At 43.3% G+C, this 16960-nt stretch overlaps 1 protein-coding gene across 2 annotated transcripts; it reads left to right on the top strand.

Moving 5' to 3' along the window:
• The first annotated feature begins 711 nt into the window (after positions 1–711).
• On the top strand, positions 712–16394 carry Mat2b (methionine adenosyltransferase 2 non-catalytic beta subunit). 2 transcript variants are annotated; one of them, XM_055604777.1, is made up of 7 exons: positions 712–943; positions 7705–7899; positions 10149–10263; positions 10679–10831; positions 12848–13041; positions 14636–14749; positions 15527–16394. In XM_055604777.1, the coding sequence occupies exons 1-7, from the start codon at positions 914–916 to the stop codon at positions 15695–15697; spliced, it is 972 nt and encodes a 323-aa protein (XP_055460752.1). In that variant the 5' UTR covers positions 712–913; the 3' UTR covers positions 15698–16394. The 2 variants fall into 2 exon arrangements, with proteins under 2 accessions (XP_055460752.1, XP_055460750.1); XM_055604775.1 differs by lacking the exon at positions 712–943 and adding an exon at positions 3115–3285.
• Positions 16395–16960: the final 566 nt, after the last annotated feature.

The raw sequence follows: 16960 nt of genomic DNA, 5'->3' as shown, positions 1-16960 counted from the left end.
GGTTTCTCTGTAGCCTTAGCAATTCTGGACTCATTTCGTAGACCAGGTTGGCCTTGAACTCATAGTGATCCTCCTGCCTTTGCTTAATTAAATGCTGGAATAAAAGGTCAATTTCAATACCAGCTTCTGTTGATTTTAAAGTTAAAACCGTGCAATGCCCTAAACTCAAACAGTGTCTCAAAGCCTAACTACACCCAAGTAGTCCTTGAAACTGTTAAAAAATTTGTTGTCTGTGTTTCACTCCTAGAAAATGGCTGCACACTTGCTGTTACCAGCAGGTGAGGGAAGTACTTCAAGCAGAATTTAGTGCTTGGCTAAATTTAAGGAGAAGGTAGTTATTGGAAATGACCACATCTCTGTGTTGTTAGCACGAGGCTTTTTAAAATTGCCATTTGAAATGGTTAAGTTTAAAAAAAAAAAAAAAAAAACCCTGGGGAATTTTACTGAGGGTTCTTTTACTGTAAGGTGTGAACCCTGTGACATATTTCACAACAGGAATCAGTTGCACAGACAGTGTGCCTCCCAACCGTTGGCCCATTGTAGCTCTAGAAGAGACAACGTCAACAAGTTCTACTAAGGAATTGCAGAGCTTCTTTGTTTTTATACTTTGTCGTTCTGACATATGGATTTTAGTAGTGGATCCTCGCTTGACTTGGCAGCTAAACATGCAACTTCTCATTGGGTAGTTTTAAAACTAGCAGGAGGAATCAGCTGCCAGCTTACTGCACTGTGGAAAGCTGCACGAGATTCCAGGATTGGAATGGAAATGCTAATTTGAAAGGTCGAGCGGAGCTGCGGCTCACGTTTTTTGGCTTCCGTCTGCCCTGTAAGGGCGGAGCGAACAAAGACCGGGCCAGAGAAGCCAGACGCTGAGGTTCCCCTCGCTGCGTTTTCCCAAATTAGTACTGGAATCATGCCTGAAATGCCGGAGGACATGGAGCAGGTAAGAGCTAGCAATTCAAGACACAGCGTCGACCCATCATCGCTTTCAAAGCGACTCGAAATGGCTGGTAACGGTTGAAAGGGTGTAAAGAAAATATTTGCCGGTGCCAAGTATGTCCTTAAGAAATAAGAAGCTTGGGACACAGGATAAACTATTTTGGGTTTCTCACCCAGGAAACCAAACCCATTTGGACAGAAACAAAACGTGAAGCAGAACGATTGCTTCATTCTCCGCACGAAGTGCAACTGTGGTGAAGTTAAGATTTAAGTGTGTAAAGTGTACGATTTAACCAGCGGTGCATGCCGGCTTTTGTCTCGCAGGGCTGGAATCTGCTACAGAGACTCTCAGTTCCGGTTTGCGCTCTTTTAAGACGTGACCTCGTTCGGAAATCCGACATTGCCTGTAAACATAGAACCTTCTCTTATTAAGCAAAACGGTTAAAAATCGCACTTAAATATACCCCTCTAGAGCTATGCCCAACTTTTGACAAGCGTCAAACCGTGCTCTTATAAGGAGAGGCAAGCAAAAATTTCCTCACTCACCGACGAGGTTGCTCTGAGAATCAAACTGCTAGCTGCAGAAATTCTCGAGTCTTCCTATTAGGTACATTTTATAACCCCCTGTAGGAAGAGATACACACATTCCAGCTAGACACTTGAAACAGGAGGGAGCTGTTCCCTCCCTCGGACCTTTTCTTTCTAATTCTTTTAACTTAGTGTTGGGCTAGATAGCCCTTTCTTTTAATAACCATAAGGCCTGGATTAGGGAAAAAAAAAAAAAATCGAAAAGTGAGGGGCCGCAGGCTGCCTTTGTTTTCTCTTCCAAAGAATCACAAGAAACCAGGGAATGGGGAGGGTGGGGTGTATCCTCTGGCTCTGAGGAAAACTTTCAGGCAGCTTGATCTTTAGTTTAAAAATAAACCGAAAGGAAAACGAGGCGTCTGCGGGAGGGGCGGTGGTCACGTCTTGGGGAGAATTTTAAGTCCCTTATATCGTGGGTGTCTGGAGAACAGACTGTTGGGTAGAAAGTGGGCGAATCCGCTCGTGCGTGCCGGCTTTTTTCAGTCTAAGTTTCACAGGCTTGCCTGTTGCTGCTATACTTTGGAGCTTGGAACCTGCAGGAAATATAGTTGATTGCTGAGTCAGACTCCAGGGGCTGTTGTTTCTGATTAACTTTTAAACACCACACAGGTTTGGAAGAGTGCCCGGCATTGTGCTCTTCCTTTGCTCCATCATTTTAAGTTTCTGCAGCTCCTCCAAGGCTTGGCTCCAGTAGCTCCTGGCAGCAGCCTCTAAGTGGAGCGTCCAAAGGGGAGTCAGGAAGCTTGTGAAGCCACTTAAAAGTAGACTCTGAGAAAAAAAACGAAAACTGCCTTTTAGAAAGTATCAGTCAGGGAGGCAGGGGCAGGTGGATCCTGTGGGTTCCAGGCCAGCCTGTTCAACAAAGCGAGTCCAAGACTGCCAAAACTACACAGAAAAACCCTGTCTTGAAAATCAAAACAAAGAAAAAGAAGGAAAAAAAAAAGTACCCAGATAATATTCTCTCCCACGCCTTTTTATTTTTAATTACCTAAAAATAATTAAACATTTAAAAAAAATTTCACAGCATTTTTTAGCATTCCAGAAGAACATAGTTTCCAGAGATATTAATGACTCAGAGGACAGCACTTATTTTTACTCTTTTTCCCGGCCTTAAACAAACAAACAACCACACCTTGCCTAGGTTGGTCTGCCACTCCCATAATCCCAGAGTTTAAGAGGGGAAGCTGGAGGATCAGAAGTTCAAACTCTTTCTGAGCCCAAGGCCAGAATGAAAGCCAAGCTGTGAATGAAAGCCAAGCTGTGAGTGTAGGGAACCAACCTTAGGTGCCTCCCCTCCTAATTTCACGGATGTTTTAGTCTACTTTGCCGTCGGTTCTTAGGCACTTCGCAGTCTGCAAACCTAGAACTTTAGGAGAATCGATTCTTTACCCCTTCACTAAGAAGGAGAGATTAGGAAAGCGCCTGCATTCCTTGCTTGGCACCAGCGCCTGCGTGCACTAGCTCTTTAAGAACCGGCACGTGGGCTGAGAGCGTCCCTCGGAGTCCCGCCCCTCTGCGAATGCGTGTCGGGAGGCGGCCAATCAACAGGCGCGACCATGGCGGCGGAAGCCGGAAGCGTCAGCCGGGAGGGCCTGGGCCTAGGGGAGGAGGGCCAAGGGCGCGGGCGCTGCGGCCCCCGGCTGTGCTGCGCGGGTGGAGGCTGCGGTCCGCGACTGCGGCGGCGCCAAGACGGCGGGCATGGTGGGCCGGGAGAAGGAGCTCTCCATCCACTTCGTCCCCGGCAGCTGCCGGCTGTTGGAGGTGAGGTGCGGGGCGTGGAGCCCCGGGTGGCGCCTCTGAGTTTGTTTACCTCGCTCCCAGCTAGGCTACGCTTACGCGGTAGCAGCCGGGGCGCTGGGAGGTGGAGGCTCCCGCCGTCCCCGGGGGCTGGTTAACATTTGAGCCCTGTTTTCGTCTTTGTTTTGTGTTCCTGGATCTTCACACAGAAGGGAGGGTGGCTTCTCCCAAAGGGCGGTGTTGGAGGTGTCAAGTTGGTGAATTCAGTTTGCACCAGGGCACGTTACTTCAGGCACTTTATGGACGTCTGTGTTTACAACTATGCGATTCTGTTAACGCTCAGTCTCAGGGGTGGGAAAGCGGGCATAAAGGGTCAGGCTTTGCCTCAAGTTTATTCTGTAAGGTTTGATCAGGGACTCCAGTACAGATCTGTTTGGCCCTGGCCCCTAGGGTTCCGCGACCGTATTTTGCATGGTGGGAGACTGCTGATATTTGGAAAATGCAGGTCTAGTAAACTTGCCCCTGCTTGTTTCCAATTCCGGTCCATTATTCCATTTCAAGCCCCCTAGCATTACTGACTCTCAGAACATATCCAGCACAGTAGATAAGACTTAATTCCCAAATCTACGTGCCTTGCAGTTTTGCTAATGCAATTTTTAAAAATTATTTATTTTTATTTTGAGACAGCCTGTGCTTGTTTTATGTCAGTTTGTACAAGCTAGAGTCACTGGAGAGGAGGGAGACTCTAGAGAAAATGCTTCTATAAGATTGGGCTGCGTGCAAGCCTGTAGGGCATTTTCTTAACTAGTGATCGACATACCTCCCCGCCCACCCCCCAGCCCATTGTGGTTGGAACCACCCCTGGGCTGCTGGTCCTGAGTTGTTTAAGAAATCAGGCTGTTAAGCCAGTAAGCAGCACTCCTCCATGTCTTGTGTCAGTCAGCTCCTGCCTCTACGTTCCTATCCGGACCTTTTTCAGTGATGAACAGTGCTGTACAAATGTAAAGTTTGTTTTATTACAGTAGTAGTAACCCTAACTGGGACAGATTCTCTCTGTGCAAGCCCTTACTCTCCTGGAACTCACTGTGTAGACCAGCTGGCCTCCGACTCAGAAGCAGATTCCTCTGCTTCTGCCTCCCAGAGTGTGGGATTAAAGGCATGGGCCACCAGGCCCAGCTATTAATGTAAAATTTATCTCCAAATGAATGGGCCTTAGCTAAATTTCAAATTTATTTGCAGTTACAGACTGCTGACAACACATGTCCAACTGTTTATGCCTGCATACATGTATGTATGCATGTAAGCTTAATGTGTTTGTACAGTTCTGTAAAAGTGGGAAGTGGTAAACTGGGTACTAACTCGTATGCCTATGATTGTTTTGTTTTGTTACCAGGGTCTAACTGTGTATTCATGGTTAGCCTCAACTCTTTGGAGATCTGCCTGCCTCTACCTCCAGTGGACTGGGATTAATGATGCCACCACAGCCAGCAATGTTTTTAATTAAGAAAAAAAAAAAAAGGTACAACTCGGAGTGGTACAGTCCTTTAATCCCAGCACTGAGGGAGGCAGAGGCAGGAGATGTCAGTGAGCCAGTGAGGACAGCCAAGGCTACACAGAGAAACCCTGCCTGGGAGGTGGGGGGGGTGGAGGGGTGGCATTAGCTGGGGTATGATGATTTGTGTGTTAATCCCAGCACTCTGAAAGCTGAGGGAGAATGATTTCCAGGCAAGCCAAGGCTACACACTCTGTTTTGAAAAAGCAGAACATCAACAGAAGGTACAGACAGCTATGATATGTGGATATTTGTTGCTCTCTCAATCAGTGCAACTGAGATTTGCTCTTACTGCATGCTGAGAATTGGCATAGCTAATGTTAGAGAGGCACCCCTTCTCAGAATACTGCCTGTGGGTACATTGGGAAGACAGGGCGTTGGCCTTCTGCCATCTGAAGTCCATTCCTACTTAAGCAGTCTGGATGTCTTGTTTCTTAAATCCCAAGGGTGCTCCAGAATGTTATAGAGGTAGGAAGTCAGTGGGAAACTTTTTTTTTTTTTTTTTTCTTTTGGAGCCAGAACTTGATCTATACCCAGGGCTGGTCTTGATCTCAGGATCTTCCTGCATCAGATGACAAGTGCTAGTGCTGTAATTTCGGGAGCACACTAAGCTTACACGTGGACTTTCCAGTTTGTTTGGGGTTTTTTGGGTTTTTTTGTTTACTAAGTGTATAGCTGTGTACCATGTGTCCAATACCCACTGAGGCCAAAAGAGGGAGTCCATTCCACTAGAATTGGAGTTAGAGGGAGTTGTAAGCAGCCTAGTATGGATGCTGAGAACCCAATTCTGGTCCTTTTTCTTTCTTTCTTTTGTTTTTTTTTTGTTTTTTTTTGTTTTTGTTTTTGTTTCATAGTATGGGTGTTTTACCTGTTTGTTCACAACATGCTCCCCAGGAACTGGAGTTACAGATGGTTGTTAGATGCCATGTTCATGTTGGGCTCAAACCAGGGTCCTCCAGAAGAGCAGCCAGTGTTCTTACCCTCTGACCCACCTGTCAGCGTGCCTCTTTCATTGTATTTTCCCAGGCATCTTCATGGTATTTATCACACATCAGGGTTTTCTGAATCTATACTAGACTTAGCGTGTTTTGACCCCTTTCATTTCAGGTATGTGTGCGTGCACGTGCGTGCATATGCATGTGTGTGTGTGTGTGTGTGTGTGTGTGTGTGTGTGTGTGTGTGTATACAACTGTGGTTTTTGTGACAGGGTCTTGTTTTACAGGCATGGGTGGCCTAGAATTCCCTATGTAGACCAGGCCTTACTCAGTTTGCTGACATCCTGCCCCTGCCCACTGAGTGCAGGGATTTAAGAGGTCATCATCAGTACACCTGATTTACATGTAAACCTTTGGAGAGTTATTCTCTTGCTAAAGTTCGAAGAAAATTTTGCCAGCTCAAATTTTTATTTCCATAAATTCCCTGGCTTAGAGCCAGGTTGTGTTACAGCTACCACCTGAAATTTCTTTAATTTTTAAAAAATGTTTTGAGATTGGTTGAATTAAAATTCTTAATACTTTTTTGTATACTGCACCCCCCTTCATACCTCTTTTGATTTCAGCTTTTGTATATTCTAGAAACACCCGATTTTGGAGTTCTTAAATAAAGTGTACATGTTTACTAAATCATTTACCGAAAGTTAGAGCTCAAAAATGTCTTTAGCTGTTGCATATTATATATGTATATATATGTATATATATGTGTGTGTATATATATATATATATATACACACATATACACACACACACACAGCTCAGAATTAGGTGACTTTAACAGAAATAGCACTGCATGATAAAATCTAATGAGCATTCCAGCCACATGCTGAGTTTACAGATGTGACACCTTGATGGCTAAAAATAGTATATTTAAAAAAGGAAAAATTGACTTTTCCTTTTGCAGGAAAAGTGTTAGTCGATTTTTGGAACTTTGCCTTGGGTATACAGAAATCAAATTATTCCTTAAGTGGTGACTTTTTACAATTTCTGTGAGCACATTTTTTTCAATAACAACACAAATTTTATGGTTTCTGTAGCTATCAGTCATAAGTATGCTGTGTAAGTTAATTTAGTGCTGACAGATGGACATATTTGCTCAAATTTAAAATGCATGTTTTTTTTTATTTATTTAATCTTATTTTATATCCATTAGTGTGAAGGTGTCAGATCCCTTGGAATTGGGGATTGGCATTACAGACAGTTGTGAGCTGCCATGTGGGTGCTAGGAATTGAACCCAGGTACTCTGGAAGAGCACCCTTCATAGCCACCAAGCCATTTCTCCTACCCCTTATTTTTTATTTTTCATTATGTGTGTGTGTGTGTGTGTGTGTGCGCGCGCGCGCGCGCGTGCTTGTAAATTCAGTTACCCCCAGAGGCCAGAAGAGTTATCAGCTATAGAGTTTAAATAGTTGTAAGCTACCCAATGCCTGTCTTCTCCAAAAGCAATGTGTGTTCTTAACCACTAAGGAGTCCTTCTAGCCCCAATGAGACTGATTATTGAAACTTACTGAGCGGGGAGGGGTGGTGTCTTATGGATAAGAGTACTGTGTTGATTTGTAGAGAACCCAGGCCTCGTTCCCAGCATCTACTTGGTGGCTAGAGAGTTGCCTCTAACCCCAGTTCTGGGAGATTTTATACCCTCTTCTGCTATCCCCAGGCAACATAGGTAGCGCACACACACATGCATGAGGCAAAATACTCAGACATAAAATAAAATAATTAAAAACAAATACTTTAAGTCATGTGGTTGATGCAGTTTGATTAATCTAGCTTTAAAACTGACTTTTAGCTATGTGACATTTAATTTTATAAAGGTATTTGGTACACAATAGTGGCAGCTTTCATTTCTTTCAGAGAATTGTTTTCAAACTGTGGCTCTCCTCTCTTCCTACTTCTAGGAGGAAGTAAACACCCCTAGCCGGCGGGTTCTAGTTACCGGAGCCACCGGGCTTCTTGGCAGAGCAGTTTACAAAGAATTTCAGCAGAGTAACTGGCACACCGTTGGCTGTGGCTTTCGAAGAGCAAGACCAAAGTTTGAGCAAGTGAACCTGTTGGACTCTGAAGCAGTCCATCACCTCATTCATGATTTTCAGGTATGGGTTTGTATATTTGGAATTGTACATGTCTTTTGTTAGTGGTTGTCTGGATTACACAGAAGGTGTGCTTACTGACAGGAAGCTGTGCTTGAAAGCTGCAGCCTGTTGAGCAGCAACAATGCAGAGTGTACTTCCTTCTTTGCAGTGACCCAGGGTGTTGGGGCCACAGGCCCCGCATACTGGCTTTCTCCCCAGAGTCCTCCTCCCTCTCCTGCACAGCCTGTAGCATGGCACAGCTTGTGTTTATGCTTTCCTAGTCTCACTTGCCATCAAATGTCCGTGTATTATCTGGGAACTGAGAAAGAAAATATTATTTCTACTTTAATGCTGAAAAAGTATGGTCAGAAGAATTTAAAAGTAGGAATCTGGGAGCATGAGTACTGCAAACACTGGGGAAAATTGATTTCAGGCCACATGTCCAAAGAATAATGTATTATGTCTGTGATGGGCCAGGATATTGTATTTGAAGGATCCCAGGTGTTGTACACTCAAATTTGAAAGCAATTCGTAGAGTCCTTGAGCAGGTGTTGAGAAAATTGGGTGTGTCGGCATTTTCTCTCTCTCTGATGTATTTTCTGTGTATGGGTGTTTTGGTGTCTGTGAAACATGCATACAGTGCCTTCAGAAGACAGAAAAGGGTGTCTGATCCCTTGAAACTGTAATGATTTATTTGTTATTTATATGCATTGGTGTTTTGCCTACATATATGTCTGTGTAAGGGTGTCAGATGCCTGGGGAGTGAAGCTACAGACAGTTGTGAGCTGCCATGTGGGTCCTGGGAATCAAAACAAGTCCTCTGGAAGAGCAGCCAGTGCTGTTAACCAGTGAGACATCTCTCCAGCCCCTGAAACTGGAGCTATAAATGGTTACTAGCCATCATGTGAGTTCCAGCCTCCAGCACACAGACTTTTAACACCAATCTTAGTTCTTGCTTTGTCCCACTTGCATTAAAAAAGCCTTCTCTCTGTAAAAGATATCCTGTGTTGGGCTCTTTAAATGTGTCGTACTCACTCAAATGTGAAGACCTTTCTTTTCTCAGTACTTACCCCTGTGTCCTGGTTAGTTGTCAGCTTGACAGGAGCTAGAGTCATAGAGTCATCTACAAGGAGGGAGCTCAGTTGGGAAAATGCCTCAACCACATTAGTCCATGGGGCATTTCCCCCCCCCCCCCCACCATTTGATTAATATGACTGATGTGGACGGGCTTGAGTTGCATATGAAAGCAGACTGAACATGTCATGGGGAGCAAGCCCATGAGCAGAGTTCATCCATTGCCTCGGTACCAGTTCCTGCCTTGACTTTCCTCAGTGATGCACTTTGGTATGTAAGTGAAATAAACCCTTTTTTCCTCAAGTTGCTTTTGATCCATAGTAAGAGTAAAACAACTAAAAAATGGTGGCTTACTGCGCTTATGGGCAAATGGACATGTGTTTTCTGTAGGTAGCTGAGTCTTGTTAAATGAGTGCTCACAAGACTTGAACTTAGGAATTTACTTGCAACTGATGGTACTTGCCTCTTGTCCTGAATTTATTAAATGTTAGCGCTGGCCTGTAGCATAGTGGCAGGGCACTTAGCAGTTTGTGTGGGGCCTGGGCCCTGATGAGTAAACAGTCATGATAGTCATGCTAACTATTCCACCACATTGGGATAGTGGGCTTATTTTGATTATAGATAGTTACTAATAGTTTTTTCTACGTTTTTGTCTAAGGATTACTAAGTTGTTTTTACCTTGGCTAGGGATGTAGCTCAGGGCTTACATCCCTGCCCAGCATGTGATGTGCAAAATGTACAAGGTAGCACTGTAGCACTGCCCCAAAAAGCAAATACAAAAAAATAAATTGTTCTTTCCTTTCCAGAGCGTGTGTGTGTGTGTTTGGGTTTTTTGTTGTTGTTTTGTTTTATTTTTTTGGTCTTTTTGTTTTGTTTTTAGGAAGAAAAGAAACCTACGATAAAACTGTGTTAGAAATTAAATGAGCCTGGAGGTGATAGCACACCTCTTTAATCCCAGTACTCAATGCACAGGTGGAGGCAGGCAGATCTCTGAGTTCAAGTTCCAGGACAACTAGAGCTATATGAAAAAAACCCTGTCTTGAAAAACCAAACCCAAGAAAAAAATTAAAATGGTTTCTTTTTAATTGAAGAGCTGTTGACTTAAGGAACCTTTTTCTTTGCCTGAAATTACGCTAAGGAATCCATGGTTCTCTATTGTTTTCCATTTGGGTTAAAACTCAATGTTTAACTTTCAGCCTCACGTCATAGTGCATTGTGCTGCAGAGAGAAGACCAGATGTTGTTGAGAGTCAGCCAGATGCTGCTTCCCAGCTGAATGTGGGTGCCTCAGGGAATTTAGCAAAGGAGGCAGGTAATGCTATATTATAACTGGGTTTTTGGTTTTTTTAAGACATACTTATTTTATCTCCAGAAATGTTTTGCCTGTGTGTATGTCTGTGCACCCTCTGTGTGCCTGGCATCTTTGGGAGTCAGAAGAGGGCTTCTTATCCCTTGAAACTGGAATTACAGGTGGTTATGAGCATCCATGTGTGTGCTAGGAAGTAAGCACAGGTCGTCTGGAAGAGTAGCCAGTGCTCTTAGCTGCGCTGAGCTGTCTCCCTAGCCTCCTTCACTGGATTTTTGAAGTTGAAAGTTTTGTAGCTGTCTTACTTGTGTTTTTGTTTATCTCAGGGAAAAACAAAATGAAACAAACAAAAAACCACAAAAAAAAATATTCTAAATTCCATGTAGAAGTAAGGCAGTGGCTTTATGCTTTCTTTTTGTAGCTGCAATTGGAGCGTTTCTCATCTATATTAGCTCAGATTATGTGTTTGATGGCACCAATCCCCCTTATACAGAAGAAGATATACCAAGTCCCCTGAATCTGTATGGCAAAACAAAATTAGATGGAGAAAAAGCGGTCCTGGAGAACAATTTAGGTAAGATCCAGCATTGATTGATTTTGAAATGTGTTTTTGTTGTTCATGAGTAGATGTGTTCTTAATTGATAAAAATATCCAGAATTGGTGTGAGTGTGTGTGTGAGTGAGTGTGAAATCCCGGCACTCAAGCTGGCCAGGATTATGAGTTTTAGGCTAGCCTGGGTTGTAAAGTTACATCCTGTCTTCCCCTCCTCTAATGAAAGAAAGGAAAGAAAGAAAAGGGAAAACAAGGACTATCGGTCACTGGAAATTAGAGAATGCATGCAGATGAGATAGCTCAAGAGGTAAAGGTGTTGCCACCAAGCTGAGGACTTGAGTTCAATTCCTGAGATTCACATGGTGGTGGAGAAAACCTGCTCCCTACAAGGTGTCCTCTGACCATTCACATGTGTACACACACACACACACACAAACACAAATAAATGTAATAAATTTTTTAAGGTATTCTATATCGTGATCTTTTTTCTTTCCCCATGTCTGTCTATGTTTACGTGTGTACATATATAAAAGTAATTTCTTTGAACATAAATTAAAAAGAAATTTAAAACTGGGAGCATGATATCTCTCCCATGTGCTGATTTCTCAGGAAGACAAGCATGAAATGCAGGTTCTTAAGAGAAGTATTTTTGTATAATTTTTTCAAGTATTTTTGTTTCGATCTAAAATCTGACTTTCTTCCCATATCTTTGCATCTCATTATATGTGGTGCTAGTTCTGCTGTGCCTTCTTCCTGTCCGTGGGAGCATGGTGCTCAACTTCATTTCTCTCTGGCCGCAGCACACTCCATGGCACGATCCTTGTGGGAACTGATGTGATGGGAGGAGTGTGCACCTGAAAACAGCCACTAGCTTGTGATGCCCTCACTACAGACATTTACCTTGTCAGGGTTTTCTGTCTTTTTAACATCATACATTATTCTGACTCAGAGGTAGGGTGCTTGCTGAGCATGCATGAGGCCCAAGGTTAAAGCTGCAATACCACCAAAGTTCATCAGAAATGAACCATCAGTCCTATATAAGTCTCCCTAGCACCATCTCCCTTGCTCTGCTTCATGTTGATATAACAATGCACAGAATGGATCATTTACAAACAGTTGAACTTTATTTCTCACAGTTCTGGAGGCTGCGAAATCCTGACATCCAAGAGCCAGCACGAGGTAAAGGCCTCCTTTCTGCTTGGCCTCAAGGAATCAAACTGGGCAGCTCCCCATTAAGCTCTTTCATGGTGATATCTTCATGACCTAAATATCTCCCCAAAGCCCTCCCCAGCCCAACCACCCACTCACACTGCTGGACTGGGAATTAATTTTGGAGTGGGTACATTCAGACCACAGCAAGACCTGTGTTTATAATACTCCGGCTGGGTGTGGTGGCACACACTTATAATCCCAGTGCTCAGGAAAGCAAAGGCAGGGGGATCTTTGTGAATTCAAGGCCAGCCTGGTCTACAGAGTGAGTTCCAGGACAGCCCAGGCTACAGAGAAACCCTGTCTCAACCCCCGCCTTCCAAAAAAAGATGATGAGCATTCAACCCTAGTCCCTAGATTAGTTTTGTTTGGTACTGTGTGTGTGTGTGTGTGTGTGTGTGTGTGTGTGTGTGTGTGTGTGTGCATGTGCGTGTGTGTGCGCGCGTGTGTGTACTGGGACAAATCCAGGGATGAATTCTTCAGTCTCCAGACACTTGGTTGAGTATCTTCTAGCAACAGTAGCATTGTTTCCATAATCACAGCATGGTTACCACAGTCAAGAAACCTTACACTGTTTTTCTCTTGCTATCAAATGTATAGCCTGTGGAGATGGCTTCCAATTTATTTGGTCCTAAATTGTTCTTCAGTCCTTTTGTCTGCATTTGACTTTCAATCAGTGGTTTCCGTTATGAGCTACATCCCATCCTGGTGTATTTTTATTAAAAGGCAAGGTTTCTACTTTCCTATTGTTTAAATCCACACAATTTGTCTTTACACCCAAAGTTGGAGAAGATCTAGCTGTGAAATATCCTCATGTGTTGTTCCTAGGGGCTGCTGTTTTGAGAATTCCTGTGTTGTACGGGGAAGTTGAAAAGCTTGAAGAAAGTGCTGTGACTGTTATGTTCGACAAGGTGCAGTTCAGCAACAAGTCAGCAAACATGGACCACTGGCAGCAGAGGTTCCCCACACACGTGAAAGATGTAGCCAGCGTGTGCCGGCAGCTGGCGGAGAAGAGGATGCTGGTAAGTCTTGCTAAGGATGTTGCCTGACTTGTGTCTTAGCAAAAGTTCTGTTTTGCTTATCTGTCCTTGAACTTCTGTGTGTGTACACAGATTATCACAGGCTCAAAATTAAATGTGCTTTTAAAAGTAGAAAACCAAACAAAAGCAGTTTATACAAAGTAGATGCTGTATTCAAGTAGCATGCAAGAAATAAATTCAAATAGAGAAATCCTCCCTTTGCCTTCCTAGTGCTGAGATTTAAAGGCCCAGCAGACTAAGCACAGACATTGAGAGTTCATTTTTTTAATTTATTATGCATGTATATGTGTTCATGAATTTGTTTGTACCACATATGTGCAAGTATACACATGTGTCCAAGAAAACCAGAGGCCTGTGGGTGGGTGGTTGGGTTGGGCAGGGCTTTGGGGAGATGTTTAGGTCATGAAGGTATCACTATGAAAGAGCTTAATGGGGAGCTGCCCAGTTTGATTCCTTGAGGCCAAGCAGAAAGGAGGCCTTTACCTCGTGCTGGCTCTTGTATCGCCTGAGAACTGAACCCTGGTCCTCCTAAAGGAACAGGAAGCACTCTTTTAACCACTGAACCATCTTCCAGCCCAGAGTGGGAGTGAATTTTAAGTATGTTGGCAATGAATAGAATATACATAAAAAGATTGGGAAAGTTTAGAGTACTAATGATGGCCACAGCATAACTACAGTGTTTTACTATGAAAATTATACCGCTGTATGTAGTGATAACAAGAGGGTTGTCCTTTGACCTCTATGTATGTGCTGTGGCATGCACATCCGAGTTCGAACACCCACAGTTAGTTCTTTTTTTATGTAAGGAGCTTTTTGAAACCTGTTAGAAAAAAAGAAAAAGAAAAAAACTCAGCAAGACTGAAAATGTCATAGCATGCCATTGTAAAGAGTATTTAACTAGCCAGGTGTGATACACGCCTTTAACCCCAGCACTCTAGAGGCAGAGCATGCAGAGCTCTTGAGTCCTAGTCCAGGACATCCAGGGCTGTGTTACACAGAGAAACCCTGTTTCCAAAACAAACAAACAAACAAAGAGTGTTTAATTAGTTCATCTCTTCTGGTTTCTTGAAAAAGGGCTTCACTTTGCTGCCTAGAGTGGCCTTGAATCCCTGTGTAGCCCAGACTGACCTTGTATTCAAGGCTGTCTTTCTGCCTTAGCTTCCTCAAATGTTAGGGTTACTGGTGTGTGGTACTGGGCTTCTCAGGTGCACACCTGTGATCCTGAGCTGGAAAGGGAGGCAGGGAGAAGCTGGAGATGAGTCTCAGATGTGTGCTCTCTTGAAGGACAGCCTTGTCTGTGTGAGATCCTGCCTCAAAACTGTTAAGTTTTGATTTTAACTTAGAATAGCTTAAAATGTTCCTCAAAATTAGTCACTATCAATTGGAGGCATTTGTAGTATTTAAAAAAAGGTCCTATGTCTACAGATTTGGGTATTGGAATATTTGTGGACATTTGATCTTAGGTATTTTGAGGAGACTATTTCAAAAAAGATATGTTTGCATTTTGATTTTTGGACCTTTAACTTTCTTGGAATCAAATTTGAAACTGTTTTGATTTTCTTTTTTCCTTTGTTAGGATCCATCTATTAAGGGAACCTTCCACTGGTCTGGCAATGAGCAGATGACCAAGTACGAAATGGCGTGTGCAATAGCAGATGCCTTCAACCTCCCCAGCAGTCACTTACGGCCTGTAAGTCTTGCGTCCCTCTGACTTTTTATTTTTTTAATTAACTTATTTATTCACTTAACAACCCTATAGTAGCCCTCTTCCTCCCTTGTCCCCCTCCCCACGCCCCTCTTCCTCAGTAAGGGGGACACCCCTACCCACCCACCCACTCATCAAGTCCCATCAGGACTGAGCTCGTCCTCTTCCCCTGTGGTCTGACTAGGCAGTCCTGCCAGGAGTCGGTGATCAACATGCAGGCAACAGTGTCCATGTCAGAGACAGATCCAGCTCCCCTTACTTGGGAACCCACGGGAAGCCTGAGCTGCCCATTGGCTACCTCTGTGTAGGGCCCTAGATCCAGTCTATGCACAGTCCTTGGGTGTATGTATAGAGCCCCTCTGGGTCTCCTGACTTCTTAGGCTGTTGTGTTTTTTTGATAACACTTTTCTGTCCTGGATAACTAATCAAAGTGAACTTGGCTTGGATCTTGACAGTCTCTGGCATAAGTTATCCCTGAAGAAGTCAGAGAGTATTGATGAAGTTTACAGAGAAGTATGGGTGGGGCTGGCTGGGAGTATTGGGGTAACCTGCAGAGCCTGACAACCTGAATCCATCCACATACTCTACTCATGTGAGTGTGTTCTTACATACCACAATTTTTTTTAGGTGTTGCCTTGATGCTTATTTTTTGTAGTTCTGATAAGATCAGGTTTTTTCCCACTAAGGGAAAGCTGAAATAAAGTTGTCAAGCTTCAGGATGTTATTTCCTTTACTCAGAAGTTGTTTTGTTTTTCTTTAAAGATTACTGACAGCCCCGTCATAGGAGCACAACGCCCCAAAAATGCTCAGCTCGACTGCTCCAAATTGGAGACCTTAGGCATTGGCCAGCGGACGCCATTTCGAATTGGAATCAAAGAATCTCTCTGGCCTTTCCTCATTGACAAGAGATGGAGACAGACCGTCTTTCATTAGTTTCTGTGCTGTGTATTTTTTAAATGAAAAGTATAGTCTGGCACCTTTTCAAGAATAAAGGAACTAGTTTTGTATGAGTACTCCTTAATTGTGACTCGTGAGTCTTCAGGTAAATGACGCTGTTGCACTAGGGGGACGCTGGACCGACTGAGGGCGGCAGCACCTTGTTTGCAGTCATGACTTTCTTTTGATTGTTCTGTTCCGGCTTACCTTGCTGTTCAAGTAATGTAAATTATGATTCTTGATGTCCGAGAGCCAGGATGAAACACTGTTAGCCTTTGGATGAAATGCATTGTTCATCTCTGTAACTTGCTCTTTTGTTTTGTTGACTTTTGTGTATTGACAGTTTCAGTGTGTGTAGAATCATATGAAAATCATCGGTGTTCATTATTTGCTTTGCTTGAGCCCAGATCAAAATGCTTGAAGAAAAGGAAACTTTATTTTTGCAACCTTAAGTATGGTTTTTACGCTTGATTCTTTAATGTGTTATGTATATCGGAACTTGTATAGCCTGATGCCTCCTTCATAGCTCTATGTGGCAAAACTTGAGTGCGCGTGTGTGTATTTTTTAATGTAAATACATATATCTGTCTCTTTCACTGTCACTAAGTGATATTTCATACATGTGGTTATAATAATGAGCCTTGTAAGTCTTTTGACCACTTATGAATAATAATAAATACTTGCTGGCATGTAACACCTTGGTTTCTTTTGGGTTTTTTGTTGTTTGTTTGTTTGTTTAATGTAAGGACTGTTGGGTGTGGTGGAACAAGTCATTAAGTCCACCAGAAGCAGGTAAACATCTGCCTTTGGGGCCACCCTGGTCTAAATAGCAAGTATCAGGCAATCCAGGGCTACAATAGTGAGAACTTGTCTCAAGAAAACAAGTGCAAGGGCTGTTTACCAATCATTCTCTTAGTTTTTAAATTACATACTTACAGTATCTGATATGAAGCATCAGCATGCAGTATGGCATAAGGTAAAGCGGAAGTGGACACTGAGGCTTTACACAAATTCTAGAAGTATCTTTTTATACCACCTGATTAGGACCAACTCCATGATCGAGCCACATTTTCCACGAAGGATATGCTGCCAGGAGGTGTGCAGTGTGAGCTTCTCATCTGGACTGTCATTTTCAGGTAACTTTAGCCTCAACACGTAGCTTTAATGTTTGCCTAGAATTTGGGAATTAGAGTAGGTCTTGTTTAGATCATTTGGTTACAGCAGCAGTCCCCAGACTACATTAAGTTTTGGAGTTGACTA

This window comes from Psammomys obesus, unplaced genomic scaffold (genome assembly GCF_907164565.1).
Source record: "Psammomys obesus unplaced genomic scaffold, mPsaObe1.curated_primary_1811, whole genome shotgun sequence".
In the NCBI taxonomy this organism is placed as follows: Eukaryota; Metazoa; Chordata; class Mammalia; order Rodentia; family Muridae; genus Psammomys; species Psammomys obesus.
The sequence above is the reverse complement of the archived record's forward strand: the minus strand, read 5'-3'. Positions and strand labels throughout refer to the sequence as shown.